At 35.1% G+C, this 15,126-nt stretch overlaps 2 protein-coding genes across 2 annotated transcripts; one reads left to right on the top strand and one right to left on the bottom strand.

The window, feature by feature from the left end:
• Positions 1-5,577: 5,577 nt before the first annotated feature.
• LOC128724320 (CLIP domain-containing serine protease C9-like) lies at positions 5,578-8,175 on the top strand. Its single transcript, XM_053818049.1, has 4 exons — positions 5,578-5,602; positions 6,665-7,119; positions 7,197-7,374; positions 7,713-8,175. The coding sequence occupies exons 1-4, from the start codon at positions 5,578-5,580 to the stop codon at positions 8,060-8,062; spliced, it is 1,008 nt and encodes a 335-aa protein (XP_053674024.1). The 3' UTR covers positions 8,063-8,175.
• Positions 8,176-8,281: 106 nt separating this feature from the next.
• Positions 8,282-12,212, bottom strand: LOC128725674 (potassium channel subfamily K member 18). Its single transcript, XM_053819435.1, has 9 exons — positions 12,074-12,212; positions 10,913-11,060; positions 10,357-10,505; positions 10,132-10,233; positions 9,548-9,678; positions 9,114-9,250; positions 8,849-8,972; positions 8,559-8,663; positions 8,282-8,475 (listed from the first exon to the last, which is right to left on the bottom strand). The coding sequence occupies exons 1-9, from the start codon at positions 12,210-12,212 to the stop codon at positions 8,374-8,376; spliced, it is 1,137 nt and encodes a 378-aa protein (XP_053675410.1). The 3' UTR covers positions 8,282-8,373.
• Between the last annotated feature and the right edge of the window lie 2,914 nt (positions 12,213-15,126).

Here is a 15,126-nt window from a genome sequence, read left to right on the forward strand (position 1 = left end):
CTATGAAAAGCTCAGTATCCATATAGGATATCACTAGATTTATCCATAGCATTGTAGCAGAGAAAATTACAGTTGGAATTGTGGAGCAGCAACTTGAAAATTCTCACGCAGTTGGATCAATATATTACTTATGGAATTTGTATTTAAGAATGGTGGTAACCAGCACGCACTTTAGTCATCTGATGTTTGCAGTAATGCTAAAGTGATTGAACTATTTTTCGTAGTTTCTGCATTAGTTATTTAGACACAAACGCCACGCATTAAGCAACACAAACACTGGTTAGCAAAACCGTTTCACGATAGAAACAACTCATCAGATTGGATAAATGCCAGGAGCCTGGCGTAACGAGGGATCCTTGAGCGTTATTCCTACAGATGGATGCAATATCTTGGTTGCCACCCGATGGAGCCTTCCGAATTACTAATCCTATCGCATAAAAGAGAGTGAAGATAGTGAGTTGGAAAACCATCTCATGCCATAGATGCTCACTAGATAGTACTCCCTGTTTAATATGCTCAAGAGATTTTCTCCGCGTCCCAGACAATATGTAGCTACTCTACAAAGCCTAAAATAGGTTAAAACTGGAAAACGGGTACCAAGAGCATGTGCGCATGCCTGTAACAAAATAATATTTGCAACGAGAACGTTTCGAAAAATGAGAGAGTTTCTCCAATAATGTGTTCTCATTTCTCGTATCTAAATGGTAGTATGTGCTATGGAGAGTTAGCGAATAATGGTATGATGTGAACCTAAAAGGAGTTCTCACCTTTTGCAGATGAATCTATCAATAAGGTGATTGCTGGTCCCCATCTAAATGCTGTTAATGTTAGATTTTTATAAATTAATTTAATGGTGAATATCGTAACGTGATCGAATCCATATCCATTCAGAAAAAAGAGCAGCATCGTAAAAAATGTAATAAAAACACGTAAAATGAAGCTCAATAAAGAAAAAAGATTGGGAACGTTTTTTTGCGAAATAAAAATGTTTAAATGAGAACTGGTTGATTATACGATTTAGGTTGGGTAAATGTTGTTCGATAGAATTTTTTTTCGTTCATTAAATAATTTTTAATTTTGAAAAAAAAAACAAAACATCAAAACATTATAGTAACTATTCATATTGTTAATGGTTTAATGACCTGCTACTGCTTACTTACTAATCAGGCGCTACAACCGCCAAACAGATTTAGCATGATCTATGAAATGTAGGAACCGATCCCGAATGAGCGCTGTTGTCTACCAGGCCTTAATTTGAGCCTTTTTGGCTGACGAATCATATCAGTTTAAATTACCACTCGTCTTCTGCCCATGCAGACAACGTAAAAGGACTTGACTGGCTGGGTCGTGCGGTACCATTCTAAACGATGTAATCAGTCCACCGAGGCTTGGTGATACTAATTCCCTGACGACAGGGAGACTTTTGCACAGTTCCTAGAGTTTGTCATTGTATCAGCACCTTCATTGTCTTTCCACATATATGGGGTTAAAAATGATTCTGAGCATCTCGAACGCAGCTATGAGAGTTTCGTTAGCTTTGGGAAAAGTCCATATTTCAGAGGGGTACGTCAGTTCTGCGGAGTACAAATGTTTGTATAGCTCGTGTCTAGTTGCTGGAGTGCAGTTATTCGCATTTTCCTTTTCCGATCAATACGTTTTCAGAAAAATACTTATTTTTTACATTCAAAAGAAAACTCCAACATTTTAAAACTCAAAACCGTCATTTTGAGAAACAGTACTATTTATACAAACAAACGGTTTTTACACCTTTCGTTAAAGTGAATGGGATCATAACGCCAATAAATGCTCCTCTTCCTTCACTTAACGCACGCTAACGCTTCGTCCAGCGTCTTAGACGCATAGTGTACTACTATTATTACTGCCGAGCATTTTTTATTATCTTGGATGAAAAGATCATTCACCTTATTTTGAAGACATGCTTTAATTATTCGTTGTTTCGCTTAAACTTCTCCATGTGCAATCGATTTTTTTCCATACCAGATAGCCGAGGTTACACGATTGGTGTAATTGAACTGGACTTTTTTAGAAGAAATAAACATCATGATGATCTATAGCATTGAGGTTGCGAATCAATGCCCTATGATTGGAATTTCGGCATCATCTACCCCCTATACAAGAAGGAAGGCAGGCTACAGTGCAGCAAATACAGGAGTATTATGGTGTTAAAAACTGTCTCTATGATCTTCTCCCTGGTCTTGCAAAAAAGGCTTGTTCCATTCGTAGAAGAAGTAGCTGGAAACTATCACAGAGGTTTACGAAACGGAAAATCAACTGCTCACCACATTTTTCCCATGCATACTATCTCTTCATAGATTTTAAAGTCGCATATGACAGCATAGCCAGGGTAAAACTTTACGACGTAAGGAGCTCTTTCAAAAACGAGCTTGTAAAAATGAACATGACCAACGGCGCATGCCAGGTGATGGTGGATGGAAAACTCTCAAGGCTTTTAGCTACCACCAAGGGTCTGTGCTAGGGCGATGGGTTTGCTTGTCTCCTTTTCAATCTGGTGCTAAACAGGACCATCTGAAATTCAGAAGTGGCATACTCGTAGACCATCTTCTACAAGTCAATAAAGATCCTCGCATACGATGAAGACATAGATATCATTGGTTTGGGGTTCACATAAGTAACATCGATGTTTCGAGAACACCGTCAAGGTCCTCTAACAATGAATTGCCATAAATTTTTCTAAAATGAACATTGAGCTGCGCAACCAAATATTTTGGTTGAGCTAGGGCCAAAGCTTAAGAGCTAATTACGCGCAAAAGAAGCTGGCATTCAACCGATTACACTACACCCTAACGATTCTTCTCAATCCAAACTACCTGTTGCGATGATTGAAGCTGGAGCTATAAATAACATTAAAATGTTCCAGTACTCTCATATGCCGCTGAGACATGGAGGTTGGCTATAACGGCCGACACTCTACATGTTCAAGAGGAAGATGCTCAGAAGGAATTTTGGTTCGGTATGTGTGCAAGAAAAATAGAGGAGCCCATAAAATGAGGAGCGTTTTGTCTTTGCGCAGCAAAAATGTGTTGAATGTTTTCATACTGCATCAAAAATATGCTATATGTGGCGGGCGATAACTAGAAAATTACTGATTAGTTTTCCTGGTTAAAAAAGCTTCTTAATTCCCCCAGACATTCCAGCCCTGATAAATAAATAGAAATGCTTACAAGAAAAGATGACAAAGGCAAAAACCTAGCCATAATGTAAAAAACACTATTTGTGGAAAAAACTAATTGAACAAAAATTATCAGTTTTTCGCAATGGAACATGGTCTTCAAAACTTCATGCTCGGAACAAAGAACGACATAATAAAACTAAAATTTGGATTTTATTCAAATAATTAAAAATTATCAGAAATCTATCCCTATGCTTCAAGTCAACATCCAATCTCTAATTACTTGCAACAAAAATGTGAAGCTTTCAGAGAAATATTCATATTGGCTCATATCGTAACAATTGATCGTACTAGCCTACTCGAGCACCAAATCGGATCGGATCACCAAACCAACCATTCAACAGTTTTCCATCACCAGCCAAAAGGACAATATTTACGATTTCCAAATTTTTTAAACCGAATAACATAATAAAAGATTTAAATCGAAGTAAATCTAACAAATCCACGGGATCAGATATAGTTAATAATACTTCTATCAAGAGATTACCAATCGAAGTTATCATCTATCTAAACACTATTACGAATGAATTTATAAGACTTGGTTATTTTCTGAATACATGCAAATAAATTAAAGTTGTTGCAATCCCTGAATCTGCAAAGGATCATTCGCCACATAAAAACTACACGTCCATAAGTTTACCTAGCTGTCTTGGTAATATATTTGAAAAAATAATAGAATTCAGGCTAGCGTTGCACACCTCAAGTAATAAAATAATTTCTAACAATCAACTTGGTTTCCGTTTTTCGCTCTCCTCTACTCACCAACAGCATAGATTAATAAAAAAATTTTCACAAGATTGATAAAACAAAAAATGGTTTAGTACTACTGGACACTGAAATAGGATTTTGACTTCATATGGTACCAAGGATTAATTTACAAGCTCATCAAATTAAGCTTCCCAGCCTATCTAATCAATATTGTAAAGTCTTTTATTTCAAATCGGGTAAATCAAATTCACATTTCAAACCACACGTTGGATCCACATTCCCCTGCGGCAGGTGTACCACAGGACAATGGCTTGCCTGCATTATTATTCAACATATATACATCTGACATTCCATCTATGCGCAATTGCGAATAATTCCTTTATGCATACGATATTGCCTTCTCATCCTCGTCTAGAAATTCTAATTCAATAGTTAATAGTTTATATACAATCTTAAAGCAATACTCCAAATACCGTAAATATTGGAAGCTAAAACTAAATGGCTCTAAATCTGAAGCAATTTTCTTCTCAAGTCGAACTAACACTTGAAAACTATCTCGCAGAAGTTTTACTATGAAAAACAACAACATTCCTTCGGAAAACTCGATTAAATATCTGGGTTTATTCTTTGAAAAAAGGATAACCTGCTAAGCACATATTGGTAACTTTATTATAGAATTTGAAAAATTAAACAAAATTCTCTATTCGCTGTGAAATGGAAAATCGATGCTGATTAAAAAAAAAAACAAATTAATAATATTCAAAGCACTAGTGAAACCCGTTATTATAAACGCTTTTCCTGCTTGGAATCGCTGTGCCAAATCCCTCGTGCTAAAATTATAAAGAACTCAAAACAAATTTGTAAAAACATTGCTATGGGCCCCTTCTTGGTACAGTACCAATGGATTACATGTAGAATGTAAAATACCCAGAATTCAACAGATCCTGTAGAAATATAAAATAATGTGGGAGAAAATTTATAGTCTAATTCAAATATATTCAAATAGTTCCCTATTTGTAAGTTTTTCTAAGTTTTGTCACATTCTTAGTTCATAGATTATAGTAGATTTGTAATATACACTAAGATATCAGGTTTATTACGCTTTACGACGAAGGTTTTTCAAATTCCAGTTACATCTTATCCAAATTCTCGATGATGAATCACGATCATACATGTTTCACCGGCCACAATAGCAAGAATAACTGTAATTTGTTCAATGAGGAAAAATGACTTAGTCGAATCCATTACTACTACATTACAATTGTAAAAACGGAAATGTACAAAATTTGTAAATAAACTTAGCTAGCTAACTAATGAACAATTGCCATGATCGCAACAATAATCTCTGTACGGATTTCGTCGTAAATCCCTGATAAAATGAGTAAGAGAGATAGATAGAGAGAGAAGAGAGAGAAATAGAGAGATAGATAAAATTATACGGGTATGGGAAGGTATGGTGGTTAAACATTGGTGAAGGACCAATCAATAAAAATGTGGTAGTTTACATAACAACAATGTAAGATAAAAGAGTTCCAATAGTGGAGAGAACGCATATTAACAATTTCATGAAGGAATCAAAATGTTTTAATGGTATGTTGTTTTCTAAATAATTGTTCAGAATGTACGAGAAAGTCATGGTTGTAATGTCATCGACCAGGATGAAATCGGGTGAATCAGCTAGTGGTAAGCATAAAACTGGAGCTTTGTAAAAAGTGATTATAGTTAAAAGTAAAAATTGTCACCAACACATGTCGTTTGTAGGCCAAATGATGGAACAGTCTTGTTAGTCATTATATTATTGTAAAGCTACACGAAAGCTGATTCATATTCCCCTTTTTCTTACATTTTTTTATTTAATCTTATTCTTGTTTGTCAAGTTAAAATCATATGTAGCATAGAAATGCGATCTTGCATGTAATTGATTGAGGAATGCTGGATTTATATAAATAATACCATTTATTTACCAAGGGATGAAATAACACATGGAATGCTATTAAAACTCTTTTTTCTTATCGCGCTTCAATTTAAATAAATTTTCTCAGTAAATGTAAGGCTATTCTATAACATTGTGGGTAGTTGCATGCAAGGCTCTTGCGAGCGCTATAATTACTTGATATCGCCATGTGTACAGTTAGTTTTAAAACAAAGGTGTCGGTCAACGAAATAATATAATTGTAATTCTCATTATCATAAATTTCAAATTATATGATTTTATGCTGATGAGCAAACAGCTGTGTTAGGTTAACGCACCCAAATGGGTGTAATCAATTATTACAACATAGAGCCATAATGATTAGAATTGTTTGAAAGGGCATTACCCTAAAATTGAAGGACATAATAAAAAAATTGGAAATGAACCAGCTACATCGATTGGTAATGTGCATAATATTTAAATTAACTTCAATATTTTCCGCCAGCGGATCTGTTTTTATGATCAACAGAAAATGTTTCCATTCCGTAGTTTTATTTCGGTAGATACTATGCTAATTACATACATATACGTTCTGTTCGTCGGCTGTGTGAAGTATTATTTATGTGAATAACAATTTTGACGTTTCATTCAAAAAGCAACCATAGTTAAATGTTGATTATACACAATGACCGGGGGTTATCAATGAACTTCAATTACTTGTACGAGTCGAGCGAAGAGGTGCATCTATACGCAGTTACTTCTATAAGCGGCAGGGATGGCGACGGATGATTTACGGATATTTCTAGTAACTCAATTGTTATTGATATTTTTAGTAGGCATCAATAGTAGTTCCAGTGTAGTGCATAGAAATTGGAATATAAAAATAGCGGAAGGAGACAATTGTAATACTCCGAAAGTTACTGGTGGAAAATGTATGAATATAGACTCCTGTGACAAAGCTTTTCTACATTCCATACCGTATCAGGATCATACTCCCGTTTGTCAAGATAATGCGTTTTATAAAGTAGTATGTTGCCAATCGTTTTTGGATTTTTGTGAAAATAGTAAAAATTTCCAAATTTACCATGGCACGGAAGCAGAGCTCGGAATGTTTCCTCATATTGCCAGATTAGGGTTGCGCTACGATGATGGGACGGTTCAATGGACGTGTAGTGGAAATATCATATCGGATAAATTTCTGCTTACTGCTGCTCATTGTGATCCTGTAAATATCACGGGGCTAGATTGTCATCAATCCTCCGAATGTGTGCAACAAATCGGCGTGAAGGTAATGGTTTGTTATTATTTTTCAATCCAATATTAAACAGAATAATAATGCTAATGGTGTTTTAACTCATTTTACAGTATTTTACCTCGCATCAAAATTACAAAAAAGCAATCAAATATCACGACATCGCAATAGTGCAGCTTCTTCATGCAATGAAGTTCAATAGTCGAGTGCTGCCACTTTGTCCGTATGATAGAAAACTTGATTTACCCGAAGCCGAAAATTTAACTATTGCCGGTTGGGGCGCAACAGAAAGTAAATACCTTAGATCAAATATATTTTTCAGACCAGAAGAAGCCTGAATAGCTGTAATGCTGTTCAAAATTCGGTAACAAAAAATAAAATTAACGAGTGACCGGGCTTGCTCACCAAGAGCAGATGATTCAACCATTGAACCCTTCGTTAACATGTCTCAAAGTTCATTTATGCACTCTCAAAACAAGAGTCTCACTCTCAAAACAAGAAAATCTTATTGATTATTTAAGATGATTTTTTTCGGCTTAATAACAAAATTAAAACACGTACCAGCAACACCAATCTAACAGATTTGCTTTTTCACATGTATAATGCAGAGATTTTTCAATCCTTTCTAGGTCGTTTCGACTCACCCCAATTGATGTATGCGACTGTACGCACTGTGCCGTATTCGGTATGCAGAGATAATTATAGCAAAGCAATATCAAGCATCAGATTGAAGAACGGCATAACAGAAGATATGTACTGTGCTCTTGGTTCGATGGTTGATAATGTTACGGAATATATCGATGCATGTCAGGGTGACTCCGGTGGACCCCTTCAAGTGAATTTGGATAACACAGTATATTTGGTTGGTATTATATCAACAGGATTTGGGTGTGGTTCAAATTTGCCTGGATTGTACACACGTGTTGCTTATTATTTAGACTGGATCAAAGACACAATTAATAATGAACCAGTCACATAAGTTTTTTGTAATATATATGAAGGCATCAGTTGCTAATACGGTGTGTCGGTGTTTCTGGTGTACCATACAGCGAATAGAGTTACAAAAATACAAATAGAAGCAGTCTGCTAAGATATTTTGTAATAAATGATACATTTATTAAATTTGTTTTCAAGGATTTTGGAATGTATAATGTGAGTACTTAGCAAAAATCATTTCATTAATGAGATATGAGCAAACGTTAGTCAAATGTGTCTTAAATGGGGCTGCTTCATTATTTAAATGTATGTCTTTGGTGGCTTCTGGAGTTGAATGCGAATCCTAAGATATGCTTAGCTTTCAGTTTCATCAACCGGCACCGGTACCGCCTTGGCACAGCGAAAGCATCCTCTGACGCACTTCTTGAGTGATCGTATTTTATATATAACTTGTTCCTGTAGGATAAATAAAATCAAAACGCATTGTACAAGTTTCTTTATAAAATCAACAGAAGTAAAAACACGTAGTTTAATATTACCTGCATCAGATTGAAACACATCGCGATTAAAGCCATACCAAGTAACAGATATACGGCACACAGTATAAAACTGATTTCCATTTTTGTGTCTCCCTTGGTTTGTAACTGTAAATTGATTGGAAAAATATTTGAAACAAGAAGAAGAATAAAGATATGCAGTATGTAACATATTATTTAGACAAATGAATGAAATAAATACTGATTTGGATAAGCATTGTATTTTTGTATTGCTTAATTGTATCTCTATCGATCATTTTTTTGTAATTGTTTCATAAAATTGTGAATCTTACCGATGCGCCAGGAACAATGTCTCCAAAGCCTATGCTACTCAAGGAGATGAAGCAAAAATAACTTCCATCGAGAATATCCCAGTTTTCCCAATCAGCAAAAAGCCGAGCCCCAAAGAATATGTATCTGTAATGATAGTTGGTCTGAGTTTAATTGTTCTCAGAAAATGCTATTTTTTTCTGTCAACCTCCAGCTTGTTTAACTCAATGGATATTTAATCTTCTATCTCAGCAGCAAATGAGTCAATAATTGGTATTGAATACTTACCCTATCATTATCATAATACAAATAGTTATTGGAACAGTGACGGTGTTCGTTTCGGCAGTGATTTCTTCTTCGATCTCGTCATCGACGTTGGAGGTGGTAATCGTATTAGTGTCAAACCCATTATCACCCATTTCCGACTACGCAGTGTCAAAGATCATGACCGGAAATGAACGTTGTTGGATTTGCATTTGTATCATGATTTTACCAGGAATAAAACATGAAGGGAAGAAAAAATTGTAAAAGGAGTTAATTTAAATTCACTATCTGCATACAACATTTCGATTAGAAGGATGAATTGGTAGCACAAATTGGCAGGTTATAGTAATTGAATAATATTTTGAATGATACTACTACAACTTGACACAAAAATTAGTCTTAAACATACTATTGTTGAAACTACTATGATTACTACTAAACTGAAGAACTAAACTCACCGAATAGTCTCGCTCTTCCGTTCGTGCTCTTCGCCTCGCACGCATTGCTCGTCTCCTTGCTACACCTGGACACACTCGGCATAGGCAAAATTTGGCATAGATCCATTTGAATGATTTTGCCAAAATATCACCTTAACGGAAAACAGTACGTTTCATATCGACATTGCGATAAACGTTTATACAATACACGTAACATAGCTCATGCAACAAAGCATTATTATTCAACCTATAATTTTTTATAACTAAATAGGATAAAGTTACAAACTATAACCGTTAAAACTATTACGTTATTATAGTACAAACTATGTTATAGTACATAATATACATAAAGTGTATTAAAAGTTTAGAAGCAGGCCACGTAAGGCTTAGCATCATCAGAGTTCAATTAAGAATAGTTGCTTAGGCAGTAATTTTGTTTGATTGACTGATAGGAAAAGGCCTGTTTGGCTAGGCATTTATTTATTCCGGGCATTTTGTTAGTGGTTTATGTCTTCGCAGTTTTACTTTAAGCATTGCGTTAAAGTCACTTAAGCGAGCAATATTTTTCATTTTGTTATAAATAAGTCAATGAACTCTCGTCTTACCAATATTGGAAAGATAGAGCAGAAATAGTGGCATTCCAATGATGGTATAAAAAATTGTGGCTATTTTCCCCCATTCAGTACGAGGCACGATATTGCCATATCCTAAAAGAGAAAAATACATTTTTTAGATATTAGATATTTTTTTTAGATCTAGCTGTACGTAATACGTAATAATCATTGAGCAAAAATTAAAATCAAATGTGTGAAAATTTTTGTTGTTGTTACCTATCGTGGTTATAACTGTAAGCGAGTACAGAAATGCTCCAGAAAAACTCCAGGGGGACTCGCTTTCCAATGTGATATCACTGCCTTGCCACCCTCGTCGAGCCCAAAGCACAATTTTCTCTTGATATGCGCGTATTTCATTTCCTACTCTGAAACGAACCAAACAAATTAAGCTAATATCTGTAGAAGTAATAGACTATGAAATACTTTCGCCATGATATTCATCGTAATTTTAGCATAATTTTATTTTATCTTAAGTTTATCATAAAACTTGTTGCTTCGAGAAATGTTCTGTGCGGCTTTTCATTACTCATAGCGTATAGTAACTACTAACACTAACAAACCGATGGATATGTCGAGCCTTTATTTCGTTGTGGAAATGCACGTTTCACCACTTGGGAGCATTAGCACAATTGTTGCCGCATGCAATCATCCTCATTCAAGCCATTGAACAACTCTATTGGACTGTGTCGGTAACATTTGAGAGCCAAGAGCAATATGCTGAGCGAATAAACTAGAATAGAACGTAACATGGGCAGGGAGCCACATTACTTACTTCTCTTCGAAGGTACTTTTGTTGAACACATTCACTTCACAACAGGATATTTGCCACAATCTCATAGCAGTTTCGTTTCTTTTAAACGGTATTTGAGCAAACCTTTCCAGAGCTTCGTTGCCCTCTATCGCGATGAACATGAACGCACCTGTAATTGGAATGTACATAATAGATGAGCCTACATTCTAGCTTCCGCGTTGGATGATCTTTAGTTCTTTTAAAGACTTCGTGCTGCTTTAACATCAGCTAAGCGTTGGATTGCAGACGATAATGTACATAGCCATGAGGAGTGTACATTATTATTTGCAATCTGGTTACCTTGCAACTGAGTCAACTTATGCAGGTTCAGTTGTAATATGTGTTTTAATGAATAAACATAAAAGTATGTTTCAATTTAAATTTGATAAATTGGATGTATTTATTGTGTTTTGACGCCACTTTTTCAATATAGAATAACAAGAATATATAAAACATTATAAAACAAAATGAGGCAAGATATTTTTGAACATTTTAGAGTATATAAAATTAAGAGCATGTTTGATCAGGAAAATAATGAAGAAATACTTTACAACCATAGCTAAAAAATAATATAGAAATAATAAAATAAAAAACAGCTTTAAAATAATATCGCGAATGTAGAATGTAAGCTAGTATGATAAGTTTAGCTTTGATAAAACAACATAAACGGATGAAATGTACAATTCTAGAGTCCCCGGTTTGAAAGATCACGAATTTCGTTAAAATATAAAACAAAAAGATTAAATAATAAATTGAATAATTTTAAAAGCCGAATTATGTAAAAATATATTTAATTACTCAAACCTTTTGAAACTATTCGAAAATAGAGCTGGAAATAGTAAAGGATTGCCTTCGCAGTATCGTTGACAGTTGTATAGCGAAGCGTTGGTAAAAAAGATAAAACAATTTATCAAGGTAGGTGCTTACACAAATTGAGTTTTTAGAATATTGCATTTAAATCTAATACAGGAACGGTCATGGAAATTTAATAATTAAAAAATGGTAAGTGTTGACATCAGTACGATGTACCAGTATGAATAGTTTTTAAATAATCAAAACAGTTTGAGCAATGATAAGTAAAGTGCAAACGCTGATAGAATAGGATGTGCTGATAGAATTCTAGACAAATCTATTTTAGCTTACCTGCAATCATGTACAATACCACAAGAAAGATAATTCCCACATTACTGAACATGAAAGCCGTGAAATTTCTGCAATGATCCTTTGCCCGTTCAGCAAATGGTGGCTTTTGACGACGCCTTATTGAACGTTTTCGTTCCATTTTTCTGCAACAACGTTCACCACTTTGCGGATGGGAATGAAGATTGGAAAGATGCTTATTATGAGCCCAAAGCTTTCAACTCCAAGGGAATTGACGGTACCGTGGAAAGAGTGGTCTAGCAAATTTGCTTAATGCTAGGACGTGCGTAAGACGTATGTATCAGCACTGGAATTTCGCTTTTGCTCAATATTTATCACAGGATCATAACTACCTAAAATAATTACTAGCAAATATTACTTTATTCGATAAGCTAAATATCTGTTAAAGACTGTACATTAGAGTTAGAGATTCCATTTTTTTTTCGACCGACTGATTTCATCACTACGAACGTTTCATATCAGATAACTTTTCAAACTTGAATAGTTCAATGCTCAAATGTTAATGCTTTTATGGTGCTGTAAATTTTATTTTGTTTTCAAACAAACGTATACTGCAATTCGTAAATCGGTAGATCAACCAAAATGACATACGTTAAACTCGTTTGAACTAAGAAATTGAAACAAGTCGCCTTGAGTAGGTGATTCAAGTATCATATTCGCTTTTTTGTCACTATTTCCATTCATTTAAGAGTCAAACGGCAGCTGACTCGATGTTTTTCTCGAGCAATTTATGTAGCACATGAGGTGGTCTTGCTTATATTTATAGCTATCAGCACCCATCTCATGAATGCCTTTCGCTCGATTTGTTATTTGATGATACGAGCATTCAATGAAAATCGGATCAATACTCGTCTTTTGACCTCTAGAACATCTCGTCACGGGACGATATTTAAAGCAGCTGTCAACATGGATAACTGAACAACACTTGATGCACTTGATACTCGCGTTCTCATGCTTTTTAGCAGCTGATATGCAGGTGGCCTATATTCGGATTATATAGATCGCCATGCAAGTATGGCTTTGGATCGATCACAACGATCTCAACAATGTATTCGATAGCTCGAATAATCACTTGAAGAGAAAGCTTTTCACTATATGCAACGCAATGCACTGTCGAGTATATAATCGATGAACGGAATTTTACGAAACGGAAGCGAGCCGGTCACAAATAGATACTTCACGCACATTCTGAGTGGCTCAAAACAGTCAGGACAAGATCTTAACAGCGCGGTTTATTCGGTAAAACTGGTCTTTGAAAACATAGTCGAGCTTGCCGGACGCGCATTCTGTGCCAGACTGGGACTAACTTGTATAACCACTACAGGCGTGGTAGATTTATATTACTGTAGAGTTTTCTTCTATCGAAATTTTCCATTCCCCTGATGTGTGATAGTGTGTGAACTGTTAGCCAAACGAACTACTGAGCCAATAGTAGTAGTAGTGGTGGCCTGGTTTTTCGAGTGCAAGAGATTTAAGGAAAACGTGAAAATACATTTCGCTGCCCCGAGTGAGTGGTCATGATCTTTGCTCACTCTCAGCATGCGTCTACAATGCACATTTGCGATCACAGCGGAACCGATCGGATGCGAGGATTTTTCATCAAAAATAGTGGTTATTTAATTCTTAGCCTTGCTTATTGTGTTAATATATTTGCTGCATTGCTATATAGTAAGCACAAGATTGTTTGCATTTTTGTTACTATACTCGAAGGAAAAACGATCATGCATGTGAGATTCAGTACGAAGACGATATGGAATCATGCGAAAGCGGCCAAAAATAAACATGACACGATCATAATCAAGATTGGTTGTACCAAGTGGCTCTTCCTTTTAGTTTGATAAATGTCATCTTGCCTTAAAACTCGAGACTCATTTTTCGTAGCTAACAAATATAAAAGAACATGTCATGTTCAATGATCATCTTTGTTGCAAATACTTGGTGATGCGAACATTTATCTGTGCCAGCCGAATTTGCAGATAGCTCGAATGATTTTTAGTGTGTGTACTAAGTGTGGCAGTTTGATCTGACACTCTCCCTATATTCTCTTTCTCACCCTTGACACGAGTAGACTGCTTTCGATTGGAAATATGTATGCAGAATAGCGGATACTCCCAAACCACGGCATCTGTGTGTTGCGTTATGTGTTTACGTTTGACGCTGTCTGGTTTGAAAATAGAACATATTTTTCTCTTCTGTTGATCTCCTGCCTTCTCGCTGCGACAAGAATAATTCTAGCAAAACGGCCTTAGTGTTACGACAGCAGCGATGAGTTGGTATTCGCATAAATGTTTTATACAGTAATGGTTAGTGGTGTTGATCGCATGCGTAGACAATCTTACAGTTAAGGTCTAGTTCAGTCGTATGGGGTTTAGATTAATATTCCTTTAAATTTATGTAAGAAAATTTATCCTATTTTCAAATTGAATTAACTTGATAAACATTTGAATTAATAACTATTTTCTAAACAATACAAAACAACAAACATAATAACATAATTGCTAAAAAGCTCCGAAATGTTTGAATTTGGGAAAATGGAAATGTTGAAAATGTTGAGCCCTACGCTCGGTCACTGAAAGTAGTTGCTCACTGAAAGGATACGACACATTGTCTGGCTAAACCCGAGTTACAAAATCAATCAAAAGTAAAATTTAAGTATCATTATCATCACTACACATTGCCATATCAATTCGTTCATTTATGGTTCTTTTCTCATCATATTCGTAAAAAAAGTCAATCAGTATAGTGTGATTCTATTCTCTTTAAATTTTAATTCATGAATCAAATCAGAGTAGTGTATAGCAAAATCATACACTTTAGCTTTCAAAATTGATTAAAAAAAAAGGTTGTAGATAAAATAAGGTTTCATCATGCTTGAGAATACTATTGTTATAATTTACATAGTAAATAGAAGAAAATATATTGCAGACATTATGCATTACGACGATGTTATCAATAGCCTGTAAAACATGTAACTCATATGTTATTAAATAACTTAAAATCTGTCGAATAAACCAATTCAGCACAACAATAATGTA

Source organism: Anopheles nili, chromosome 3 (assembly GCF_943737925.1).
Source record: "Anopheles nili chromosome 3, idAnoNiliSN_F5_01, whole genome shotgun sequence".
NCBI lineage: Eukaryota > Metazoa > Arthropoda > Insecta > Diptera > Culicidae > Anopheles > Anopheles nili.